The sequence below is a fragment of the Chanos chanos genome, chromosome 3, assembly GCF_902362185.1.
Source record: "Chanos chanos chromosome 3, fChaCha1.1, whole genome shotgun sequence".
Taxonomy (NCBI): domain Eukaryota; kingdom Metazoa; phylum Chordata; class Actinopteri; order Gonorynchiformes; family Chanidae; genus Chanos; species Chanos chanos.
In genome coordinates this window covers 51,465,469-51,488,435 of record NC_044497.1, presented here as the reverse complement: position 1 = coordinate 51,488,435, position 22,967 = coordinate 51,465,469, and the positions used below count along the sequence as shown (strand labels likewise).

At 38.7% G+C, this 22,967-nt stretch overlaps 2 protein-coding genes across 2 annotated transcripts; both read right to left on the bottom strand.

The window, feature by feature from the left end:
• Nucleotides 1-527: 527 nt before the first annotated feature.
• slc26a1 (solute carrier family 26 member 1) lies at nt 528-3,041 on the bottom strand. Its single transcript, XM_030769916.1, has 2 exons — nt 2,427-3,041; nt 528-2,045 (listed from the first exon to the last, which is right to left on the bottom strand). The coding sequence occupies exons 1-2, from the start codon at nt 3,021-3,023 to the stop codon at nt 528-530; spliced, it is 2,115 nt and encodes a 704-aa protein (XP_030625776.1). The 5' UTR covers nt 3,024-3,041.
• Nucleotides 3,042-10,784: 7,743 nt separating this feature from the next.
• Nucleotides 10,785-12,157, bottom strand: rbp4l (retinol binding protein 4, like). Its single transcript, XM_030768038.1, has 5 exons — nt 12,041-12,157; nt 11,712-11,848; nt 11,481-11,593; nt 11,025-11,274; nt 10,785-10,818 (listed from the first exon to the last, which is right to left on the bottom strand). The coding sequence occupies exons 1-5, from the start codon at nt 12,155-12,157 to the stop codon at nt 10,785-10,787; spliced, it is 651 nt and encodes a 216-aa protein (XP_030623898.1).
• Nucleotides 12,158-22,967: the final 10,810 nt, after the last annotated feature.

The following is a 22,967-nucleotide window of genomic DNA, read 5'->3' as shown; positions in this document are numbered from 1 at the left end:
TTTAACATGTTAGTTAAATGGACAAATTAATGGCGATCAATGGTTTTTTCAGTCTTTTGCTGTAAAAACATCTTTTTCTTTTAACGTTGAGAACGTTATATATTTAAATCAGATAAGAGGACATTTTACATTGTTAAATCAAATTGACAGTGACTGTTTTTGCTCTAAATGTTTTTATGGTATCTTTAAAGGAATGTATTAATACACAAAATGGATCTGATAATTGACGTAGGCTATGTACACAGAAGGCTCTATGTAAATGAAAATGGGTTTCAGATGACATAGGTTTCAGTTTAAAGTATTAGTTACATTTGGCTCAGTACATTTGGCTCAGTTCATTATATAAAGAGGAACATGATATTGGAGAACAATTCAAGAATGATAGGTTTAAATCACAGGAGGAATTCCAAATCTGTTTATACTGTTAAAATATAAATGGACTTAAGCCTTTTCTTCACCTTTTCCCTCAATTTGTAGAATACACACTGCCAAATGCACTGCTTTCTGGTGTTATGCTCTGCACAGTTTTATACAGGTGTGTTGCCAACTGTGGCTATGGTGTCAGTGGCAAAACAAACTGCACTATGAACCGTATGGAAGACCAAACTGTGCATGTCTATGTCAGCCTTTCCAAAAAAAGAGCCTCGTCTCAAAGAATCAATGACTGATGTGTTACAACAGGCTAGTAGAACCGTCACACCGACTCCATTGTAGTCTTTAACCAAGCCTTTTAAGGTGTTCATTCCTGCAGTGTCCACAAAGGGTATTGAGGAACAGTCTAAAATAATGGTGTGGAAATCTAATTTAGTGGAAATGAAGCCTATACCATCATCACCGTTTGCCTGTTCTGTCTCGTCCATCTGTTTTGATTTTTTTTCTTTGGCCTTTTTCTCCAGTTTCTTCCTTCTGGCGATTTCAAGGAATGGTTCTAGATTAACTGCCTTATATAATGACTTCAAAAAAAAGTCCTTGTTGGCATAGTACAGTGGAGCCTGAAAACGAAAGATCTTCACCTTTGGAACAGGCAGAAGATGATTATACTCCTCCATGTCGTCATAGTGGCTTGTGTTCTCCACTTGGCCCAGAAGAGAAACCTTTGGTTTTTGCGTCTGTGCCACCACACAAAGCATGGAGAAAACAACTCCAATCAGAAGACCAATTTCTACACTTATCAGAGCAGCTGAGCTCATGCTGACTAACCAGACAATAGCATCAATTTTGCTGAGGTGCCACTGCTTCGGAACATCTCTGAACTTGCGCAGTGCACCTCTTAAACTGACAATAATGATGCAGGCCAGAACACACTTCTGCAAGGCGTAGAAGAATGGAGCAAAGAACAGTAGCACTAAGAGGACAACTAATGCGCTAATCACACTGGAAACCTGTGTCTGACAACCAGTTGAGTCTTTCACCATGGTCTTGGCCAAAGCAGCACTTGTGGTGAAGCAATGGAAGAAGGAAGGGATGATGTTACAAAAACCGATCGCTATCATCTCCTGGTTTGGTCGAACTGTGTAGCCGTTCTTTTTGGCAAACATTTCAGACAGAGAAACTGTGAAAGCAAAACTGATCACAGCCAGGGGAATGGCATCAAGGGCTACTCTGGGCATTAGCCCAAAACTGGGTACCTTTGGAGGAATGAACCCTGTTGGAATGGACCCTGAAATACTGGAACCATACTGTCCATTAAGGTCAGCAAAATGAGACACAATAGTGGCAACTGCCACCACTACCAGCTCTGTGGGTAGAGGTATCTTCAGCCGGTCCTTATACTTGTCCTGGATCTCTTTCCCCATGACTAGAACAAATATACAAATGGCACTTGTAATCAGATCACAGTAGTTGGTGTTGTGAATGTTCTTGAAGATGTTGATCCAAGTGACCACCACCGTGCCAAGGCCCTGGTGACGTGGGATTTTGAGCCCCAGAAGGTATTTGGCCTGCACAGTGAGAATAGTACACGAGGCACCGGTGGCAAAGCCATCTAGCATTGGAGCTGAAAGGTAAACTGAGACGAAGCCCATTCTGAAAACAGCCATCAGTACCTGGAAGGAAAAAAAATCTGTTAAGATAACAAAACTCCAACCATTTACTTTTCAAGCGTTCGTATGATTAAGACAGGATCGCCGTTTGCTCCATGTTAATGAGGGCACTTTTAGCTAGAGCTACCTTTATTTTAAAGACACCTCTGATTGGTCAGTCTCCTAAACTGAAGACATAATTTGCATCCAGAACTAGAAAACAGATATTTCTTGGTTGTTTGTCTAAGGAGACAAACAGGAGAGAGATCCTCAGCAAGAAGAACTCAGTACTTTTTTAAAATGTTAGAGTCTGTCAAGCCATGTTTGTAAATTATATTCCATTATATAAGTGTCCTCAATATCATAGGGCGAATGGCCAGCCTTGATTAACACAGAGAAACGTACCTGATAAACACCAGCAAGTAAAGTTAAAGCTGTTGCTATGCTAATAGCATAGCATTCCTTTCCACATTCCACACCGAAGCCATTTATTGTGAAGTTGATTGCACTGCTGTTGGAGTGTCCAGTGATGTTCAAAGGACCATCAGATGTTCTTGTTTTACTGTCCTCACTCAAATCAAACCCTGCCAGATAAACTTCTCGGTCAACAACCTGGCCCACCATGAGACTCATAAGGCTGAAAATACCCACAGACACATGTCTGGAGGTTCCCATGAAGAAATAGATGATGTTGGCAAAGAATGAGGTGTAGAGACCATAAATAGGGTCCAGGCCTGCCAGCAGGCAATAAGCTATAGCTTGAGGAATCAGAATTATACCCACTATGAGCCCAGACATAATATCACCCCAGATATATTCCTTCAGCTTGTATTTAGGCAGCCAGAGCACCACAGGAAAGAACCCTGTTACAATGCTCTTTGCTTTTGGCACTGAGCAAGAGAGAGTTTGGCATAGTTTGGTCTTGATTGTCGCTATGGGTCTCGGTCTCTTTCGCACTTTCCTCTCCAGCGGCCCCACCATTGCAGATTTTGTGTTCTCCATGATGTCTACTGATGGAGAACCTAAGGGATGACGAGGATCTAAGCCAAGCTCCTGTAAAGACACAGAGAGTTACTGCAAAGAGACAGAAAGAAAGGTCCGCACTTATATTTTTTCTTGAAGTGTCCTTTCATACCTATCTCCATATACCTAACAGAAACAGAGCAGTGCGCTTCAATATTATCCCCCCCCCCCCCCCCCCGCAATGTAACCTACTCTTTTTTTTTGAAGCGTCCTTGCATTGAAGTAAACATTTTAACTCTGTTTAAGGTAACAGTCCCACACGTTGTAGATGAAGTGGTTTATGATGGCGATGTTTATGTCCACAGCATTTATTTCCAGTTCTCACTTCTGTTCTCACCTATGTTCTCACTGATGTACAGAACATCATAAATTTTATTGACATAACTTTGCACCCATGGCATCAAATTGTGCACAGAACACCCATACTCGCTGCACTTCACCTGCCACAAGTGGAAAATGGTCAGGAATGTGTTGTTTTTCAGTTCACTCAGATGTCGTAAACCAGACCAATATACACAACGCTAAATTAGAACACGGGAAAGTCAAACAGTCTACGCAGACAACGGTCAGTATAACCTCTCAGAACTATTTTCGAGGCATATTTACATGCTAATAACTGCAAACCTGAAATGGAGATTTAACAGTAAGAATAGTGTATCTGCTCACTGAACAATGTATCAAGCAAGCAAGATTAGCCAGCATAAGATGTCTTATCATGTCTTATCAGCGTAATAGCATAATGTCTTTAAAACTCACTCTTCCTTTCTGTTCTATATATAGGATTCAGTCATAGTATTCAAGACTAATTTGAAATAGCTATTTGTATAATAGTATGGCTATCATTCTATGCATAAAACTGAAGCTGAAAAGTCTCTAAAAATCATAAAAAGTTGAATGTGACATGTACATTTCTTTATGTAATTATCTGTTCATACAATAGTATTTTTTAATCAGTGCAGTATTTGAAAAGTTGAACAGTTTCATATTTAAATGATAATAATCATAAAATACTTTAATGTATGCAGTTATGCGCATTGCATCTCACAAAAGAGAGACAGTAGCAAACTCAGAAACTTAACTTACATGACCGGGCTATGCGAAGAAATGTAATGAACAGTTAGACTGAAGTCCAAACAAAGTCTGAGGACAGTCTGCAAATGGTTAGGGTTTGTAATCACATTCACGCAAGAACGCTGAGACCCAATCTATTCCACACACTCTTTCTCTGTGTACTAAAAAGCAGCGTCTTCAAAAGCTTTTTGAAGGAGGTACATGGTGTGTTTAAAAGAACCCAGAGGCGGACCCTTATCAGATTTTGATTGTTTTCATAGGCTGCTGGAAACATAGGGTGGAGATGTTGTTTCCTCCATTGGTTAAGCATAATGGCAATGCATATGTTGAGCATTATCAGAGAGACGAGGACAATAGGGCACAGAGAGTCAATATTTTACTGGCTCACATAAGGGACCTGTGCTTGTTTAGACTTAAATTAAAATCTGTCCCGTGTGAGAGTCTCCGGGAAAAGTCACCGAAGGACAGGCATTCTGGAGTTTCACATCATTCCTCTTGACCCCCAGGACCTGCTTTTAAGATCTGTGGGCTTTTGGGATAATCATTAATGTGTCCTTAAACTATATCTTCCCTCTTTTAAAATTCTTCCGCCGTTCAGGTGACACTGGTCACAATAACATCATCATTATTGTAGCATTAAACATTTAATGCTACAAAAATGAATTAAAGTTCTGCTTTCTCAATCTCTCAATTTATGCAATAGGCGTTAGTGGGTCTAGTATTTGAACTTGTCTCACAAAATCTTTTCTGATTGGTTCTCTTGATGAGCGGAGAGGTCACAATAGGTCTCTCTCGCTCTCGCTCTCTCTCTCTCTTTTCTTTTCCTCCATGCACAGGCATAGTTTAAATACTGGCGGGCTTGTCTCTTTTCTGTGCTTGTCTTGTGACCTTTCTTTTTTTCCCTGGGGGTTGGATGGAGGGGGGGGGCACCTCATAATATGACCATAGGCCCAGACTGTATAGAATTTTCTTTTCATGCATATTTCCTCCTTTCCTCCTAAGATAATCATAAAAATGCTTAATCCTTTAAAAAAAAATATGCTTGTCCGCACGCTAAGTTTGTTATGCCTCTGGACTTTGCGAAAGGCTTCATTGTAAAAAAATGTTTTGCTCCAAGGGTCAGGTCATATGCATAGAGGAGAAATGTTAGGGTTTGTGAATGTTAATCGATTAAACACAACATTCTGATTCATTTGATCTTGTTTTAACAAACACATTGAAAAAAAAAAGAAAGCTCCACATTTCATTCATTTCATGTCAGGTGCCCTACAATATTTAAGCTGATTTGTGAGTGTGAACACTGAGAGGACAGCTAGTCTCTGTATGTTTCAAAGCTGATCGACCTCCATTCATTTCCATGATCTGAAATTAGCATTAGTTAGGTCACTGGTGAATGCTTTCATTGTTTTTCAGTGGCATGAAGACTTGCCATCTAGGAAAACGCTCTTTCAGCGGCCCGACGGTTTTCACTCACTGGACACCTCTCTAATATTGTAAGTGTTAGGAATTCTTTGTATATGATGGCACTTAATCACATTTTTTTTTTTTTGTAAGAAATATTTGAATGGGAAAATTTAAACTGTGCCTAAATTATAAGCAGCTTGCTCTCATTTTTCCAGTTTAGAATATTTGTGGAAATGGTCTTGGCTACTCACAACAATTTATACAACACGTCAAAGAATATATAAACATCACTCCTATAAACTCACTTGATGAATTGGGATGGCCAGTTTGTGACTGTTATTAAACTTTTGAGATTTTTAACATTTGTTTTCTCCCAAATGTATAATATGAGATTAGATTTGTTTGCCCCCAATGTTTAGGCGCTGTCACCATGATGATTTATACCGTGGACCAATAGATTTCCTAATGCTGCTACTATGAGATGAGCTATCTCTTGTTATCTATGATAGTGGGACGGTCGCTCTCTCAGCTACTGTATTTGGAAAGCAGTACATAGTAACAAAGCAGCAGATACTCACCCTTGTCATAGGAGCATATGTGCAGAGCAGAGAAAACATTTGCCATGCCTTCTCTGTCAAATTTTCCGGTGCACCGTAGCTGGGTAAGCTCAGCTGAATAGGGCTTGGAATTGTGGGAAAATAAATCGCCTCCACCTCCTCAACCAATCCTGGACAGATGGAGAAAGAAGGGAGGGGGGTCGAGTGGGCTGCCTCGGTGGTTGCCTTGGAGACGGAGCCACCCGCCGCCATGTCAGAGAATCTCTCATGAAGCGTGAAAAAAAGAAAGTGTCTTTTGTACAAAATGGAGCTATGTATATGCCTTTCAGCATACACTGAGGACAATAGTCATGGTTGCACTGGTGTGTGGAGACTGTTGAATTATTTAAAACAGAGAGTATAATGACATTCGTTCACTCCCCTTTACTGTATTTAGAAAGTTGTCTTATTTGATAAGGCCTAATTCCTAAACAGATACATTTGCAATATAAGTAAATTGTGTTCTGCCTGTACGGGTGACCTATGGCCTATTTTACAGTCTAACTTGTCCTGTTTTTTGCTTTGTTAACCTTTGGATGGAAAAATACATTTTATTTGCAAATTATGATTATTGTGCCGTGTTTTAACAGAGTTAATGCAGTATCTCTGCCCAGTATTCTTATAGTGTGAGATTGAGAAAGGTCCTTCATAAGTGAACTCTACAGCATGAATTGTCCTGCTGACATGCTGCTAAATGTTTTTTAAACATCACTCATCTCTGCAAATGTTTTATTCATAAAGATGTGTAAGTTCTACGAATCCAGGGTCTGATTTTCCAATGAAAACGGAGCTAAACAAATTACATATGCAAATATGATTGTGCTCTGACTTTGTTTATATTTTACTTAGAGACCTTTGGATACCTCGAGACTCTAGTGCCCCTTTCCCACTGACACGGTGCCGGTGCCTAATCGAGCATTATATTCCTATGTCACTTACACTGTGTCAGGCACACGTAGACTCATCGCGTTTCCGAAATTTGGCTTTCACTGTTCCGAAATCTCAGTTGACGTACATCACTTTATGCTTGACCAAATGTAGCTGTTGTTCTTGTGAGTTTCTTTTTCTTGCTTTCTTTCTTTTTCTTTTTTTTTTTTTTAAATATGCCAATCTGTCAATATTACAAAAAATGATTGAGGTGAACACGTTTTGCAAACTAGTTAATTTTTTATTTTCTTTGAGACATTGGCACCGATGCCGTGAAAGCGGTTACTCATTAGTGTCCTGTTATGTAGTAAACGGGTCTGACAGTGCAAAGGTTTTGCTATTAACTATTTTATGGCGTTTTGTTTCATCTGCATGCTGCATAGAGAGACATAGCCACATAAGCAGGGGACCAAATGGCCTGTCCTTTGTTGTATTTTTAAAAGTGTATACATATACACTGATTAATTTAATGAAAGTACAAATAAGCATTCATGAAAAAAGACTATATAACAAAAAGTCTTGACTGGAAAATGTCCTTTTTTCTTTTTGCGTAAGAGTAAGATATTATGTCAGCTGTTCCTGCTCAGCACAGCCTCTTAGTGTCTAGCGAATGAACACCATCACTTCAGAGCTCGAATTCAATCTCGTTTTTGTCGGACATGCCGTGGACTTCTGACGTTTAAAGAAAGCTAGACTTTGACAAGAGTAATCTTCTCACCCTAGAAATGGAACACGCTGTAAAAGATAAAGAGAGGCACAGAGAATTCTTTGCACGAATAGCCTGCCCTGGCGTTTCAAAAGTAAAGTCTCACCCTACGTACTCTCCGCTGTAGACCAAACGACAGTCTTTACTGACTGGCTCATTTTTACTGTGACAGATGATTTTTGTGTACCGTTTGTTACCTCCTTTTCAAATACGCATTGACAACTTCTAGTGCCGCCACAGGGTGGAGCAGTACGACACATTCTGCTTTAATCCTGTGAGAGGGAATAACAAAATACAATAGTTTGGTAGCTGATTTTTTCCCCCTTCTTTTACGCAACTTATATTCATCGCTGAGTGATCTTTGCAAACCTCTTTATTTGGTATCATGTAAAACAATGACTGAGTCTTTATGTGGTATGAACAGTCACATACCTCCTGAAGAATGTTATCTTCTTTCTTATCGTACTCATAATAATGTCTTTTACATCATAGAAAGCAATGAAATTATTTATTGCTTTTTATGATAACATTAATTTTAACACTTTGAAGGCAGTGGTTTGTTGGTATGCCTAACGACGATCAAAGTCCTGCGGTGAATTTATACGTTTGCTGCCAGTGTACGTTCAGAGTTTTATGGTGACCCTGTTGTAAAGCGCTCTCTCATGTGCTCCTAAGGGTTTGAGCCTCCAGTATTATTAACTAATGACCCTTCCCTCAAACTTTCATTTGTGAAGTCTTTTGTCTCTAGCAGAGCAGCACATCTGATCTAAGAATATAAATTTAACAAAAACACACGTTTTTATATCACTTTCAATATGTTGTGCAAGATTTTCAATATTACATTATTTTCAGTACATTGAGCACTTTCTCTGTGTGTGTGTGTGTGTGTGTGTGTGTGAGAGAGAGTAAGAGAGAGAAAGAGAAGGAGACAGCAGGAGAGAGGGAGAGAAATTGGGAGCATATTTGGAGCTAAAACTCATTAAGTTATCTTCCTCTGTGGTCTCAAAGGACAATGTGTATGTGGTTGAATTTAAACAGTGTTGAGCTGTAGACTTCATCTCTTTGCTTTTGTTTGTTTTTAGCAATTAAGGGAGTTTAACCATTCAGAGTAGTTTGACCCCCCCCCCCATTGTCTAATCCTGTTTTCAGACAGAATTAACCTTTACTAGCGAAGTTCACCCGAGTCTTGGCAATAGATCAGATAGACGTGACAAACCTGTTCTTAAGCAGCATCATGGGATAGACCTGAAATGGCTCATCATCGTAATCCCGCTCCTATGAGCAAAGAACGACTTTGTGGAGCGGCTAAAGCATTTAATGAAAGGTGTGTGTGTGTGTGTGTGTGTGTGTGTGTGTGTGTGTGTGTGTGTGTGTGCGCGTGCGTGTGTGCGTGTGTGTGTGTGTGTGTGTTATGAAAGAGAAACAGAGTGTGAATATTAGAACAGGTAGGAGTTTGGAGGATTTGGAGAGGAAGCTACTGGTTCGAGTGAACTGTTGAGACTCATGTCTAGTAGTGGGTCCTATAGGGCCACCCAGAATGTCCTTATTCTTATTCACTCTCTTTTTCAGCTTTCTTCATGGTGGTAGCACTTCTCTATACTAACCCTCAGACTCTGAAACCATCGGGAAGGTGTTATGCAGTTTGACGAAGATTATCCATATACGGAACTTTTGGGGCATAACGTGCAAATTCAGTAATGCTTCTAAGTGTGAATAAAGCTTAATTTCTAACACCACAACGCTTAGACACACACCGAGACCAACACTTTGAATATTGTTAAAAAGAAACACGTGTTGAAGTTCTAAGCCCTGCTTATTGGATTGTAAACAATGGAGGGTATCCTCATGTTGGGGTTTTACCCAACATCCATCTGAGTCACATGGATCATGATATTCCACATTCCACCTCAGTTGTTCGTTTTTTTTAATATTTTGATTAATTGTTTTTGAGGATCCATGGCTACCTGTGTGTCTACTTATTTTGAAAAGATCTAGTGTTTTCTACTCAATCTTGGGCCAAGACTTGTGTGATGTCACTTTACAGTCTTTCTCATCTGTTAAACCACAGTGTTGACGACTAAGTGGATGACTGTCTTCTTTTTTTGGCACTTGACCCATTTAAAAATCCACTAAGTTTCAAATTGCCTTGCAAAGGATGACGTTTCCAGACGTTTCCCCTCTAATTGGTATTACGCTTCCTAGACGTAAAGTAATTCAATCTTGTTTCAGCTTAGCCTCTGATGCATCTGTTGTCAGCCTTCCACTGGGCAGTGGTGACTCTCTGTGCAGTACTTGTCATTGTTAAATTAACTCTAACAGAGTTTCCATGACAGCTTTATCAACACACTTAGACAGCAGAGACTTTACTTAACTCTCTCAGAGTAAATTTAACACTGGGCAATATGCCATAACTAGTACTAACCATAACTTGGGTGTTTTATGGGTAATTTTTAGATTTACAGCAGCCCACAGAAAATGGTGAAAGATGAGCTTTAAAATAGCATTTCTATATTTACATTCAAAACAGAACCCTCAGAACCCCCTGGGCTCTTGTTGTCTTACTTCTGCTGTAATATAAAAATATTACTAAAAACAATTACCCTAAAAAATAACAAAGTCCCTCAAAATGCAATATAATGTCATTAATATTATTTAACTTATTAGCCTTATTTGTCATTAAAAACTATTTTTCAGATTTGCACTGTAGATTGACATCTACTACATGTGCTAAAATTCAACATAGTAGTAGTATTCCTTTCATCTCTATTAACTTGTTTATATTAAATCTGTTTTCCTGTATATTTCGATATTGCGCCACATAGGTTCCATTGTAGTTTTTGGTTAATCAGAAAGATATGAAGAGAAAAAAGATATAACACTAAGACAGTACTTTGCTTAAAAAATATTTATTGTCACAGACACTTGACACACAAGTTTCCCTTGAGACAATGAGTTGCCAATGGTCTCTCTCCCGATGCACACTCATCTCTATGCATCTCTAAAGTGCTGCTATTGGATGGCTCTGGAGGCCTCTGTTCATGCCAGCATGCTAAAGAAGTTTAGCAGGCTCCTGTAGAAAAAAAAGAGGCGGAGGATGAGCATCAATCACGTCACTCAGGCTATTGCTTTAACGTGGTTTTGGAGATTCAAAAAGAAAACGAACGAAAAACATTACAGCTTAACTGCTAGTGTAAGTTAGTGACAGTCACTGTCATTTTTAAATATGCATTTTTTTATTTGGTTTTTTTTTTTTTTTTTGTGAAGGTGGGTGTGTACGCAGCACAGGTGTTCTTAGCCGCTAACTGAAACCCACCAGACTGCAGCACGGGCTGGAACTGGCCAGCCATGCAGATCTCCTCCTGTTTCTGGCGGACGAGGCGCTGGATGGCTGGGGGCAGGCCACGGGGGTTGCGGGAGAAGACCAGGGCATAGCCATCATCGCAGCTGCCATCGTCCTTCAGGGTGCGGCAGGCGTAAGTGATAGCATAGTTGTCATAGTCGGTGTCAATAACCCAGTAGTTGTCACCTTTGTGATCAAAACGAAAGAAGTCAGCGAAAGTGTGACGCAAAATACAGTTTTCTTTTTAAAAAATATAAATTATGACATATGTGTGTAGTCCTAGTGAACTTTTCTAGTAAACATACAAAGGACGAAACAAGGCTTGTTGTGAAACCATTATTTTCTCTACAAGTGCTTTTTTAATATGTTTGTTTGTTTGTTTTTTCTCTGACCTCCGCTGGACAGGTAGCTAGCCAGGCCCTGGTAGTTCATAAACATCTTGGCAGGAGTGGCGGGGTCAGGCACACTGTACTGGGCAGCCATGTCAGCACACACAACCCAGAATCTGGAGACAGAGAACCATAGTTTAGCACGGCGATCTTAGCGTTTCTCTGAATATTCTTTCCCCCACTAAACCTTTGGAGAGACTCTTGAGCTTTTGAGCGTGTCTTTTGTTTCCTTACCCGAAAAGAGTGACACGGCCCTTGGAGGAGGCGGTCATGGTGCCCTCCTCGTCGATGGTGTATTCTGCGGAGATGTTGTCCTGGAGGAAGAGCCCCTCTGGGTCTTTCTTCTGCTGGGCGTACCACTTTCCGGCATACTACAATGCACATGGGCAAAATCAGGTGAGAGAACTGCGTTTACACCCTTGTCGGACGTAGATACTGATCCATATCTTGTGTCAGTTTTGGAACAACATATATTTGAACATCAAGCTGTGCGTGTATGCTTTTTTTTCTTTTCTTTTTTTTTCTGGTAATCAAATTCCTTAAACCCATGATCACAGACTCACTCTCTTTGGGTCGAAGTCCTGTTTCACTGTAAAGCTGTCCACCACACAGGACTCAGACCAACAGCGCTCAACGTAAGAGAGGAGGACCACCAGCAGGGCGAACTTGGAGTAGTCCATTCTGTTCAGTATTAAGGGAGAATGCAGGTGATGCAGCTGCACAAGTTACCCACAACAACAGTTACCCACAACACAAGTTACCCACAACAACAGTTCCTATGTTGTCTTTTTTTAGCCTGCGTAAACATATTATCTAGCTAACGTCTTTTGCTGCTAGCACTACCAAGATTTTTCTAAACAAGGTTTGAAGACTGATATTTAAAAGACTTAATATCTTACTAAATCAATCAAGTTCAAATGGTCTCATGTCAAATTCTATCTATAGTTATGTCTTGAATAAAATGTTGTATCTCCTTTTAATTTTTTTTTTTTTTTTTTATCAAAGCACTGATTCTTACCTGTTTGTTTTCAATTTGTTTGAGATGAAAGGAACAAGAAGAGAATCTCTGTGCTCTGAGAGTGGTTCTCCACCTGAGTGTGAGGTGTAGGCTGAGCTGCGGCCTTTTTATACCGCCTCTACAGACGGGCTTATTGATTATTTTCACTTCTTGTAACTATATAAGGTGCTTAAATCTAGGGCTAATCCGGTTGTAGAAATCCTCACTGTAATCTGGCTTCTTGGTTGAACCCTCCCATTTGTGCTGTAAAAACAATTACGTCTTTATGTAACAATTAACAGTATGGTACTTTTGGGAATTGGAAAGTTTTTGGTATCTCTCTCTCTCCCTCTCTCTGTCTCTCTCTCTCTCTCTCTCTCTCTATATATATATATATGTATATATACATATATGTGTGTGTGTGTGTTCGTATACACATACACACACACACACTCACACGCGCACACACACACGCATTGTGTCAATATGATTTTTTCCCCCTATTTAGCTGCTACATACGATCAGCTTTCCAGCTTTTAGGAATTTCAGAAATTACAGCCACAGAAAAAAAAGCAAAAAGCCAAACCAAACCAAAGCAAAACAAACCAAAGAAAAGAAACAGAACGAAAACTGCATAGACATATATTTTACCAGAATGCTTCTTGACACATTAATTAAGAGGACTGATGACTTTAAACCAGGATGGGGACAAATATGATGATGACATCTGAAACCTTTACAAGTTACTGAGTTACAAAATTCTTGATTCACCCAGATGGACCTTCTTCTAATTCCGTGGAAGTTCAAATAAGTTCAAGCAAAACATGTTTAAAAGGTTAATTTTTACTTGCCCATACCTGGTCTTCATTAGAATTTTGGCCACTTTATGGGAAAACACGTTTAATTAGGCTAGTTGTTTATTTCACACACACACGGTATGTTTTAAATGCATACAATACCCGTTATCTATTACCTTTTTTAAAAAAAAAGTAATTAAAGCAAATCTGCAATCTGACCGTGAGAGTTTTCATGGTTACAATACGCTGCCTTCGGCATTGGGCCACGTAGATGATGTTGATATGATTAGTGAAGCAGCTTTTCTCGTTATGGGAGGATCTTATGTAATCCAAGTCCTCTTGTAGTAGCCCTGTGTGGTTTGGTCCAACTAGACCCATGACATGAACACTGTGAGAAAACAGTGAAATAAACAAAAGAAAGAAAAGAAGAGGACAAACACGGAACAGAGAGAAATAAATAGAGAGAAAGAGAATTATTTGATTCCTTTTGAAAGGAGTAATCCTGAAAATTTCCTAAATTGTGTAATGTCTCCTCACCTTAAGTGACCTGTGTGTGTTGTGAACATATGTCTTGGGTATCAGTGAAGACCGTGTAATGCAGCATGTGTAGTCTCTCTATTTGTGCAACCACAGTGTAACAGATGAGACCTCTTTGACCCGTTGTATAAGTACAGTATTCACTGGATCATCACTGGACAGTTAAACTTATTTAACATCCACTTCTTCCCATACTGATCATGTTTTTAAAAAGATACAGTTTGAATGAGTCACCAGAGACACTATTACTGCAATACATTTGCAAAGTGAAATGTACATTGAACCAAAATGATGTGTATAATACGGTTTAACGACATGTTTGTAATTGGAATTGGCCAATGAACACAGTTTGCATCTGTTGTGCAAAATTGTTCAGCGCCCTGAAGTGGGGTTACAAAGATGTGCTTATTCCATCGGGTATGATCCTAGTAAGACTTTTTTTTTTTTTTTTTTTTATGCATTTTTTTTTTTTATTCAGCAGCTTTCTGAAAGCTTTTCTCACCACTCCTCAGTCTCTCAGACTGAACCAAAAGGAGCACCATTGTACATCAACTAGCTCTGCAAAGTCTGCTGGTGCCAGCTGGTGCCTGATTTTACTGTAGGACACGCTAAATATCTAGCTTTTTGCACAAAGTACATTTTTAGTTTGAAATTTTCATCACAAAATGATAAATTAATGATTTAAATATTAATTAAATAAATAGTATATTAGGACCAAGCTAAACTATTCTATCAACAAATTATATTATATTATATTATATTATATTATATTATATTATATTATATTATATTATATTATATTATATAGTGTCACTATTTATTTTTATTTAGTTAGCCTTTAGAGCAAAGTAAAGCAATCTGACCGTGAGAGTTTTCATGGTTACAATAGGCTGCCTTCGGCATCAGGCCATGTAGATGATGTTGATATGATTAGTGAAGCAGCTTTTTTCGTTATGGGAGGATCTTATGTAATCCAAGTCCTTTTGTAGTAGCCCTGTGTGGTTTGGTCCAACTAGACCCATGACATGAACACTGTGAGAAAACAGTGAAATAAACAAAAGAAAGAAAAGAAGAGGACAAACACGGAACAGAGAGAAATAAATAGAGAGAAAGAGAATTATTTGATTCCTTTTGAAAGGAGTAATCCTGAAAATTTCCTAAATTGTGTAATGTCTCCTCACCTTAAGTGACCTGTGTGTGTTGTGAACATATGTCTTGGGTATCAGTGAAGACCGTGTAATGCAGCATGTGTAGTCTCTCTATTTGTGCAACCACAGTGTAACAGATGAGACCTCTTTGACCCGTTGTATAAGTACAGTATTCACTGGATCATCACTGGACAGTTAAACTTATTTAACATCCACTTCTTCCCATACTGATCATGTTTTTAAAAAGATACAGTTTGAATGAGTCACCAGAGACACTATTACTGCAATACATTTGCAAAGTGAAATGTACATTGAACCAAAATGATGTGTATAATACGGTTTAACGACATGTTTGTAATTGGAATTGGCCAATGAACACAGTTTGCATCTGTTGTGCAAAATTGTTCAGCGCCCTGAAGTGGGGTTACAAAGATGTGCTTATTCCATCGGGTATGATCCTAGTAAGACTTTTTTTTTTTTTTTTTTTGAGCATTTTTTTTTTTTATTCAGCAGCTTTCTGAAAGCTTTTCTCACCACTCCTCAGTCTCTCAGACTGAACCAAAAGGAGCACCATTGTACATCAACTAGCTCTGCAAAGTCTGCTGGTGCCAGCTGGTGCCTGATTTTACTGTAGGACACGCTAAATATCTAGCTTTTTGCACAAAGTACATTTTTAGTTTGAAATTTTCATCACAAAATGATAAATTAATGATTTAAATATTAATTAAATAAATAGTATATTAGGACCAAGCTAAACTATTCTATCAACAAATTATATTATATTATATTATATTATATTATATTATATTATATTATATTATATTATATTATATTATATTATATAGTGTCACTATTTATTTTTATTTAGTTAGCCTTTAGAGCAAAGTAAAGCAATCTGACCGTGAGAGTTTTCATGGTTACAATAGGCTGCCTTCGGCATCAGGCCATGTAGATGATGTTGATATGATTAGTGAAGCAGCTTTTTTCGTTATGGGAGGATCTTATGTAATCCAAGTCCTTTTGTAGTAGCCCTGTGTGGTTTGGTCCAACTAGACCCATGACATGAACACTGTGAGAAAACAGTGAAATAAACAAAAGAAAGAAAAGAAGAGGACAAACACGGAACAGAGAGAAATAAATAGAGAGAAAGAGAATTATTTGATTCCTTTTGAAAGGAGTAATCCTGAAAATTTCCTAAATTGTGTAATGTCTCCTCACCTTAAGTGACCTGTGTGTGTTGTGAACATATGTCTTGGGTATCAGTGAAGACCATGTAATGCAGCATGTGTAGTCTCTAAATTTGTGCAACCACAGTGTAACAGATGAGACCTCTTTGACCCATTGTATAAGTACAGTATTCACTGGATCATCACTGGACAGTTAAACTTATTTAACATCCACTTCTTCCCATACTGATCATGTTTTTAAAAAGATACAGTTTGAATGAGTCACCGGAGACACTATTACTGCAATACATTTGCAAAGTGAAATGTACATTGAACCAAAATGATGTGTATAATACGGTTTAACGACACGTTTGTAATTGGAATTGGCCAGTGAACACAGTTGTGCTAGACAAAATTGTTCAGCGCCCTGAGGTGGGGTTACAAAGATGTGCTTATTCCATCAGGTATGATCCTAGTAAGCCTTTTTTTTTTGAGCATTTTTTTTTATTTAGCAGCTTTCTGAAAGCTTTTCTCACCACTCCTCAGTCTCTCAGACTGAACCAAAAGGAGCACCATTGTACATCAACTAGCTCTGCAAAGTCTGCTGGTGCCAGCTGGTGCCTGATTTTACTGTAGGACACTCTACTTGAAATTTTCATCACACAATGATAAGTTAATGATTTAAAAAATAATTAAATAAATAGTATATTAGCACCAAGCTAAACTATTATATCAACAAATTATATTATATTATATTATATTATATTATATTATATTATATTATATTATATTATATTATATTATATTATATAGTGTTACTATTTATTTTAATTTAGTTAGCCTTTAGATAACTTTTCTGATCACTTATCAGTCTTTCTCATATTTAATTAAAAGCAGTACCCATTGTAAACTGACAGGTCCTGGAAAGACTGTTTTTTTTCTGTGGAAGATATTATGCATGTACTTTGAAATTTTCATGAAGGACATTTTAGTAGAATAATATTTCAGTAACTTCTACTGTTTGAGCCAACAGTGGAGCTGTCATAATGCATTTTTAGTTCTCAATGGTGTTATCTAATGATTAATCTGATGAGACTCATCATTGAATAAGCTTTTACATGATAATTCACAGTGGCTTGAAATTCAGCCTGGTTCATTAGCAGTTTGTCCAGCTACTACAAATGACCACATGATTGAAATTATAATCATGTATGAGTGTTTTTTTTCTAACCTATCCATTAATAGCCTTGTGAAAACAGAAGCTGTTTTAGCTCTCTTCAGTTAGGCAACATGACCTTTGCTGAACTGCTCTTGAAACTGATTCCCACACACCTGTACCAGCTCAGACTCACTGGCCAACATTCGCTGAAGACACATGGGTGGCATTAGGATTAGATGACTCCAGGTGACTGAGGACAGTGATTGGCTCACAACGTAAGAATAACTATGACACCACCACTTTTTCCCATAAGACAGGGCTCTGTCCTCACTGTGTCACATACCACCTATATGCCTTAAATATCTTGGTTATCGCATTTCAAAAGAGTCAAGATGGTTTCGGCTGTACGCATAAATTCGAGTTAATCAGTGAGTCAGTTTGTCTCTGTCTGTGCAGTGAACCCCAGTCAAAAAAATTTGAGGCTCAGTAAAGGGCATGGTAGTTAAACATTCGTCAGACTGACACATTAAACATTCAACACGTGCTGTTAGCTATATGGCTAATCATGGTCAACCTCTAGTTCAGCAAGTTCAACCACAAGTGGGTTTGAAGTTGGTTAGCATAGGTTCAAATCTGGCTTTAAACAGACTGTGACGCCACAAAACGTCGTGCTTTTTTTTTTCCTTCTTTGAGAGAGTCAGGAGTGTTGAAATGCATCCGAGAAACCTGCGATGATTAAAAGCTACCTGTCCATCTGGCACAGGAAAGAAACGCAGCGTACCACGATACTGTCTATTTTCAGATGAGCTCCCATGGGATTAGTGCAGTTTTTTAAAGCCCTTCATGGCTTTCTTTAGCCGCTGTGCCTCAGGACACCGACTATTCTTATATATGTGAACGAGAGGATGGAGGGTGCTAAACCTTCACACATACACAACATACACAAATCTGCTATGGTCTTAATGAAATCCTGTCTTGGACTTTTGTTTTAACAACTGGGATTCAGCAGTACCCATTGTTAGTCCAGCAAGCACAATATTATAGAGCTCACATGTGTTAAACAGACGTGTATTAAACAGGTGTAATCATGAATCAGCGTTCTGTTTACAATGGCAGATGTGAGTTTGCAGTGTTCCTTCTATGTGGTCCTTAGGATACACAAGTTATTATTTTTGCCTTTTGATGATTTTTGAGTTTTATTCAAGAACACTGATTCATGCCACATGTCAGTGATTAAACTTTATCACAGCGGATTTAGGGGTTACAGCTGACCGCCTGTGTTCATTTTGGGGTCCATGCTAAATTTAATTTGGTGATATAACTATCACCTCAGTCACTGATGAATCCTCTGCTAATATCTGGATTGTTAAAGGCCGGACTTTCAGCTCATCCAGTACACCTGTAATTCCACATCACGCCTTCATCCTACCCCCACCCCCAACACCTCCTTCCACCATTCAATGTCACCAGTTTACCGATCACCTGTCAATTCACTTAAACGCTAGCGATTATTCAGTTAACAGTAACACCTCTTTGTTGCCCATTAGCTTGGCTGATTTCTGTGCATATGTAACCCTATGTTTGGCTCATTGTGAAGTCTTCTTTTTGCTCTGGGTGTTTAGACTTTGCAGCCTTGTTTTGAACAAAACATCTTTATTTGTTTCTGTGGCTGTTCACTGTGTCTGGTACTGTTTTCCCCTGCCTGTCGTATTGTGTTTCCTGTTTACCCAGTCCTGTTTGCACATCCTGGTTTGATATTAAAACTTCAAGCTGGCACGTGTACCCGGTCTCTCGTGGAATTCCGGGCACTCCATGCTCAGTCGGTCATTTCTCAATCCTTTCTCATTCTCAGGCATGTACCAAGTTATGATGGTGTTTGGTTGAAGCAATGGAAATTAAAGTAATTTTCCTCCGTTGTTTTCAATCTATACCAACATATCTGATGCTAACCCTAACTTCCCATGAGGTCTCGCTCTAACCACATTTGAAGTTTGAAGCATTGTTTTTGTTCTTGCATATTTCTCATGCTGGTCCTTGCCAACTCTTGGTTTCCTCCAGCACATGCCCATATCAGTCCATAACCTTCTCGTTTGGCAGTGCTTCATCTGGGCTCCCTCTCTAGGACCAGCACTACTAATCCTCCACATCCCCTGTAGCTCAGGGCTGGATCACTGCCAACTTGCCCAGCTTCACTGAGCTTAAAAACAAAAGGTCTTGGTCCTCCTGACTCATGGTTCTGAAGGCTCAGGTGATTTCGCTGAGCTAAGCACATGTTCCTACTGGTGAGTTCGCTTGAGTTTTAACACCGTGTAACCTTTAGTCTTCAGATCAAATGATTAATACTATTGCTCAAATGAATCTGATGTTTGGTTCAAAGTTAAATTTTCAACGTTAGTGTTTGCTTTATAATGCTCACTATCCATTGCATTTTACAGCAACTCATTTAATTTCTTTTCTTTTTTTTTTGGTGGTGTTGTTCTTGTTTTGTTTTGTTTTTTTGTTTTTTTTTTTGTTTTTTGACCAGCCTGTTGTCGATATCCTTGTATTTCTCACATGTATAACTTTGATGTTAGAATTGTTAAAGTATGTTAGAATTAAAATATATATTTAAAGCATTTTGTTTAGGTGAAGGGAGGATAATGCTGCCAAGGTAATGAAGAAAGAAGGTCCTGAGGATTTTGATTCATCTCAGTTCAAAGAATTATCATTAGGGCCTTCTCTCTGAAGAACCGTAAGCAACACCTACAAATACAGAAGTCACAGCTGTTCAAAAAAATATAAGCCTCAGCGGCATTACAAGAGGTTTCTTGCTTCTTTGATACTCAGGGCCTGTAATTCATTGGTCTGTGACTCCATGTAGTATACAGGTAATTGTCAGAATGTAGGAAATATCAATGTATGTATTTATATTATGAATAAATAGGACATTGGGCCCCCATCGGTTTCTAGAACAGGTTCAGTGTGCCTCTGCATAGATTCTGCAATTGTGTGAAACACTGGAATGGAGCAAGACAATAGCTCCATGGGAAACTCCATCAACTGGTGTTTTGATGACATTGGTTTAAAGTGCTGCCTCAGAGCCTCGCAGCTGGGGGGATCTGTCGACTGAGAGGACCGTGGCATCTGGTTAATGCCATTTCCACATTTGTCAAACCATTCAGTGACTACGTTTGCCCTGTGGATAGGGGCACTGGTAATTGCCATTACCACTCCTATCAGCATGTAAATGCTTCACCACTGGATGGATGTAATGACTCTGAATGGCTTTGGCTGCTTTGACAGTTACTTAAACTATGAGTGGACCGAAACCATACCAGGAAAATGCACCCCACCCCATAACAGAACCACTCGCAATGGGAAACAAGCACTCTACTTTTGTGTTCCACGACACAATCATTCTATCACTTGTTTGGAACAGTTTGAAGTATGAGTAATCTGACTAAACTGCTTTTAGATTGATATTTGCAGTCAGCTGATGCAGAGATGCCAATCTCTTTTGCCATGCATCTCAAACCAGTGCACAGACATCATGGTGGAAGTGCATGTGCTCTTGACCACCACTGATGTCCAAGACTTCCATGCCAAAATCACCTTAGCTGCTCCTCAGAAAGCATGAGCAAATCTAGCAATCTTCTCTCTCTGCATTTCCTGCCATGTTGTTCCCCAGTAATCAAGCGTCTGTTTCACAATCACTTTGATCTCTTCCTATTGCCGTCGTAATCTAAACTATGTATGATTGGGCCTGCCCAGTGTGTTTATATGTGACCTCAAAAACGATGGAATGTTAATTGTTTGATTAACTCAGGAGCCACACCTATTTGGTAGCATCTGGTTGAGAACTTGGCTAGGAGACACTAGAGCGCAGTCCGCTTTAATTATCTGAATTTCTAAGCCTGGGAGACTGGCGACGGATGATAGATGTTGTGCACTACTGCTCTCTTGTGGCCATTGTAAAGAACAAGCTATGAAGTACATATAACCATATTTGATATCAAAGGTTCTACAAAGGTTCTATCAAAGGTTCTCCTCGTAAACGTTTGTGGAGTAATATTTCATTCTTTTATTGACATAAATGCCTTCTTATTCTTTTGGCTAAGTAAACACAGATGATTACTGGTAGATGGCAAGAATGTGAAAGGAGCTGTCTGACTGAGCTGTAAAGAGATTATAAAGCTATAATGGATATGATTTCATGTGGCGATGTGACGGCTGTGTATCTCCCAGCCACTGGAGCCATGCAATTGCAGTAGCCATAATACATTTGACTCATCATCATCTCAAAACAAGCAATCATTTACGAATTTTATGTTATGGTTACTTAAAAACAAAAGAAAATAAAATGTAATTCCAGCTTTTCTGAGATGAGTGAAACATCTATATTGTTTCACAGGCTAGATGAATGTTTTGTTCTTTGATTCTTTGCGTGTAAAATTCGAAAAAAACACCATGGTACGTAATTGAATATAGCTTTCAGAGTTGATAACACTATGTTAAATGTGAAAAAAAATTGTGGTGAATATTCCGTTTCAGTATGTATTTGATTGGTAACATGATTACGGTGACACAGAACTGAACTGTAAAGTGGATTTTTCTGAGTCCAGTTAATTGTTAGCAAATTGTTAACAGCATAGCGTGTATCAGGAGGACACACACCTTCCAAAAGACCTTTGTTCTCCTCCCAACATGCCAAAGCTGCTGCTCTCTTTGTACAGGTATGGAGTTATTAATGTGCAGCTTATCCATCTGACCTTTTCCTTAAGATGGTTAAGGGTCCTTTATATAGATGCGTACTTCACCACTGAATGCAGGGATTATTAATATTTGTGATCATATTCACCTGACATTCAATTATTCATTCAAATAATACCATTCAGATCCATTTTTAAAAAAATGTTTATGATGTTATGATGGTTATTCATCTTGTTTTTGATAGCTATTTAACTGCAGCAGTTTTTCATTAATTTCACCAAGTGGCTTTTACATACACAGTCAAATGTTACTAGAAGCACAGTGAACTGTCTTTTAAACTTCAGATTTTAAAATATGGACTCTTGTTCAAATGTTAACATGTTTGCATTAACTAAGTAAATATTTAGGTTGCATTGTTATTGCTCATTTCCTCTAAAGATATTGGTCATTCCTCCCCTGGTTGGGTTCAGCCCTGGTTGGGTTGAAAATATATTTTCAAGTCATCCAACATAATTTTTTTAAAGTTTCTCTTCAAACTTTCTTATAGATATTTAACATTAACCCAAGTCCTTCAAACATTTGTCAATCAAACTGTTTATGTCAAAGCCGTGGGCCAATTAAGGAAGTACCACTATATTAAAAATTGTGTATTGTCAATTAAATGAATCCTGCATCATCATCTCTTCTTATTTAAATGTTTTTTTTTTTTTTTTAATTTCTTGTTTTCCTTCCATTCTGATGGAAAGTTGTCTGCTGCTCCATTGGCTGTAGACACAGTGACTGAGGAGAGAATTGGGGTGCTGAGATAATCAGCTAGTGGCCTGGCTAAATAGGGCTTAGGAATGAGGAGTGTGTTTTTAATAAGAACTTAAAGAGCTTGTGTGCAAAGGCCAGGCTACCAGGAGAGGAGACGAGTAACAGTCCCAAATGCTGGCGCATCTTTAAAACAACAATCTATATCGGGGGGCTCGCTTTTTACTTCATCTAAGTAGCTCCT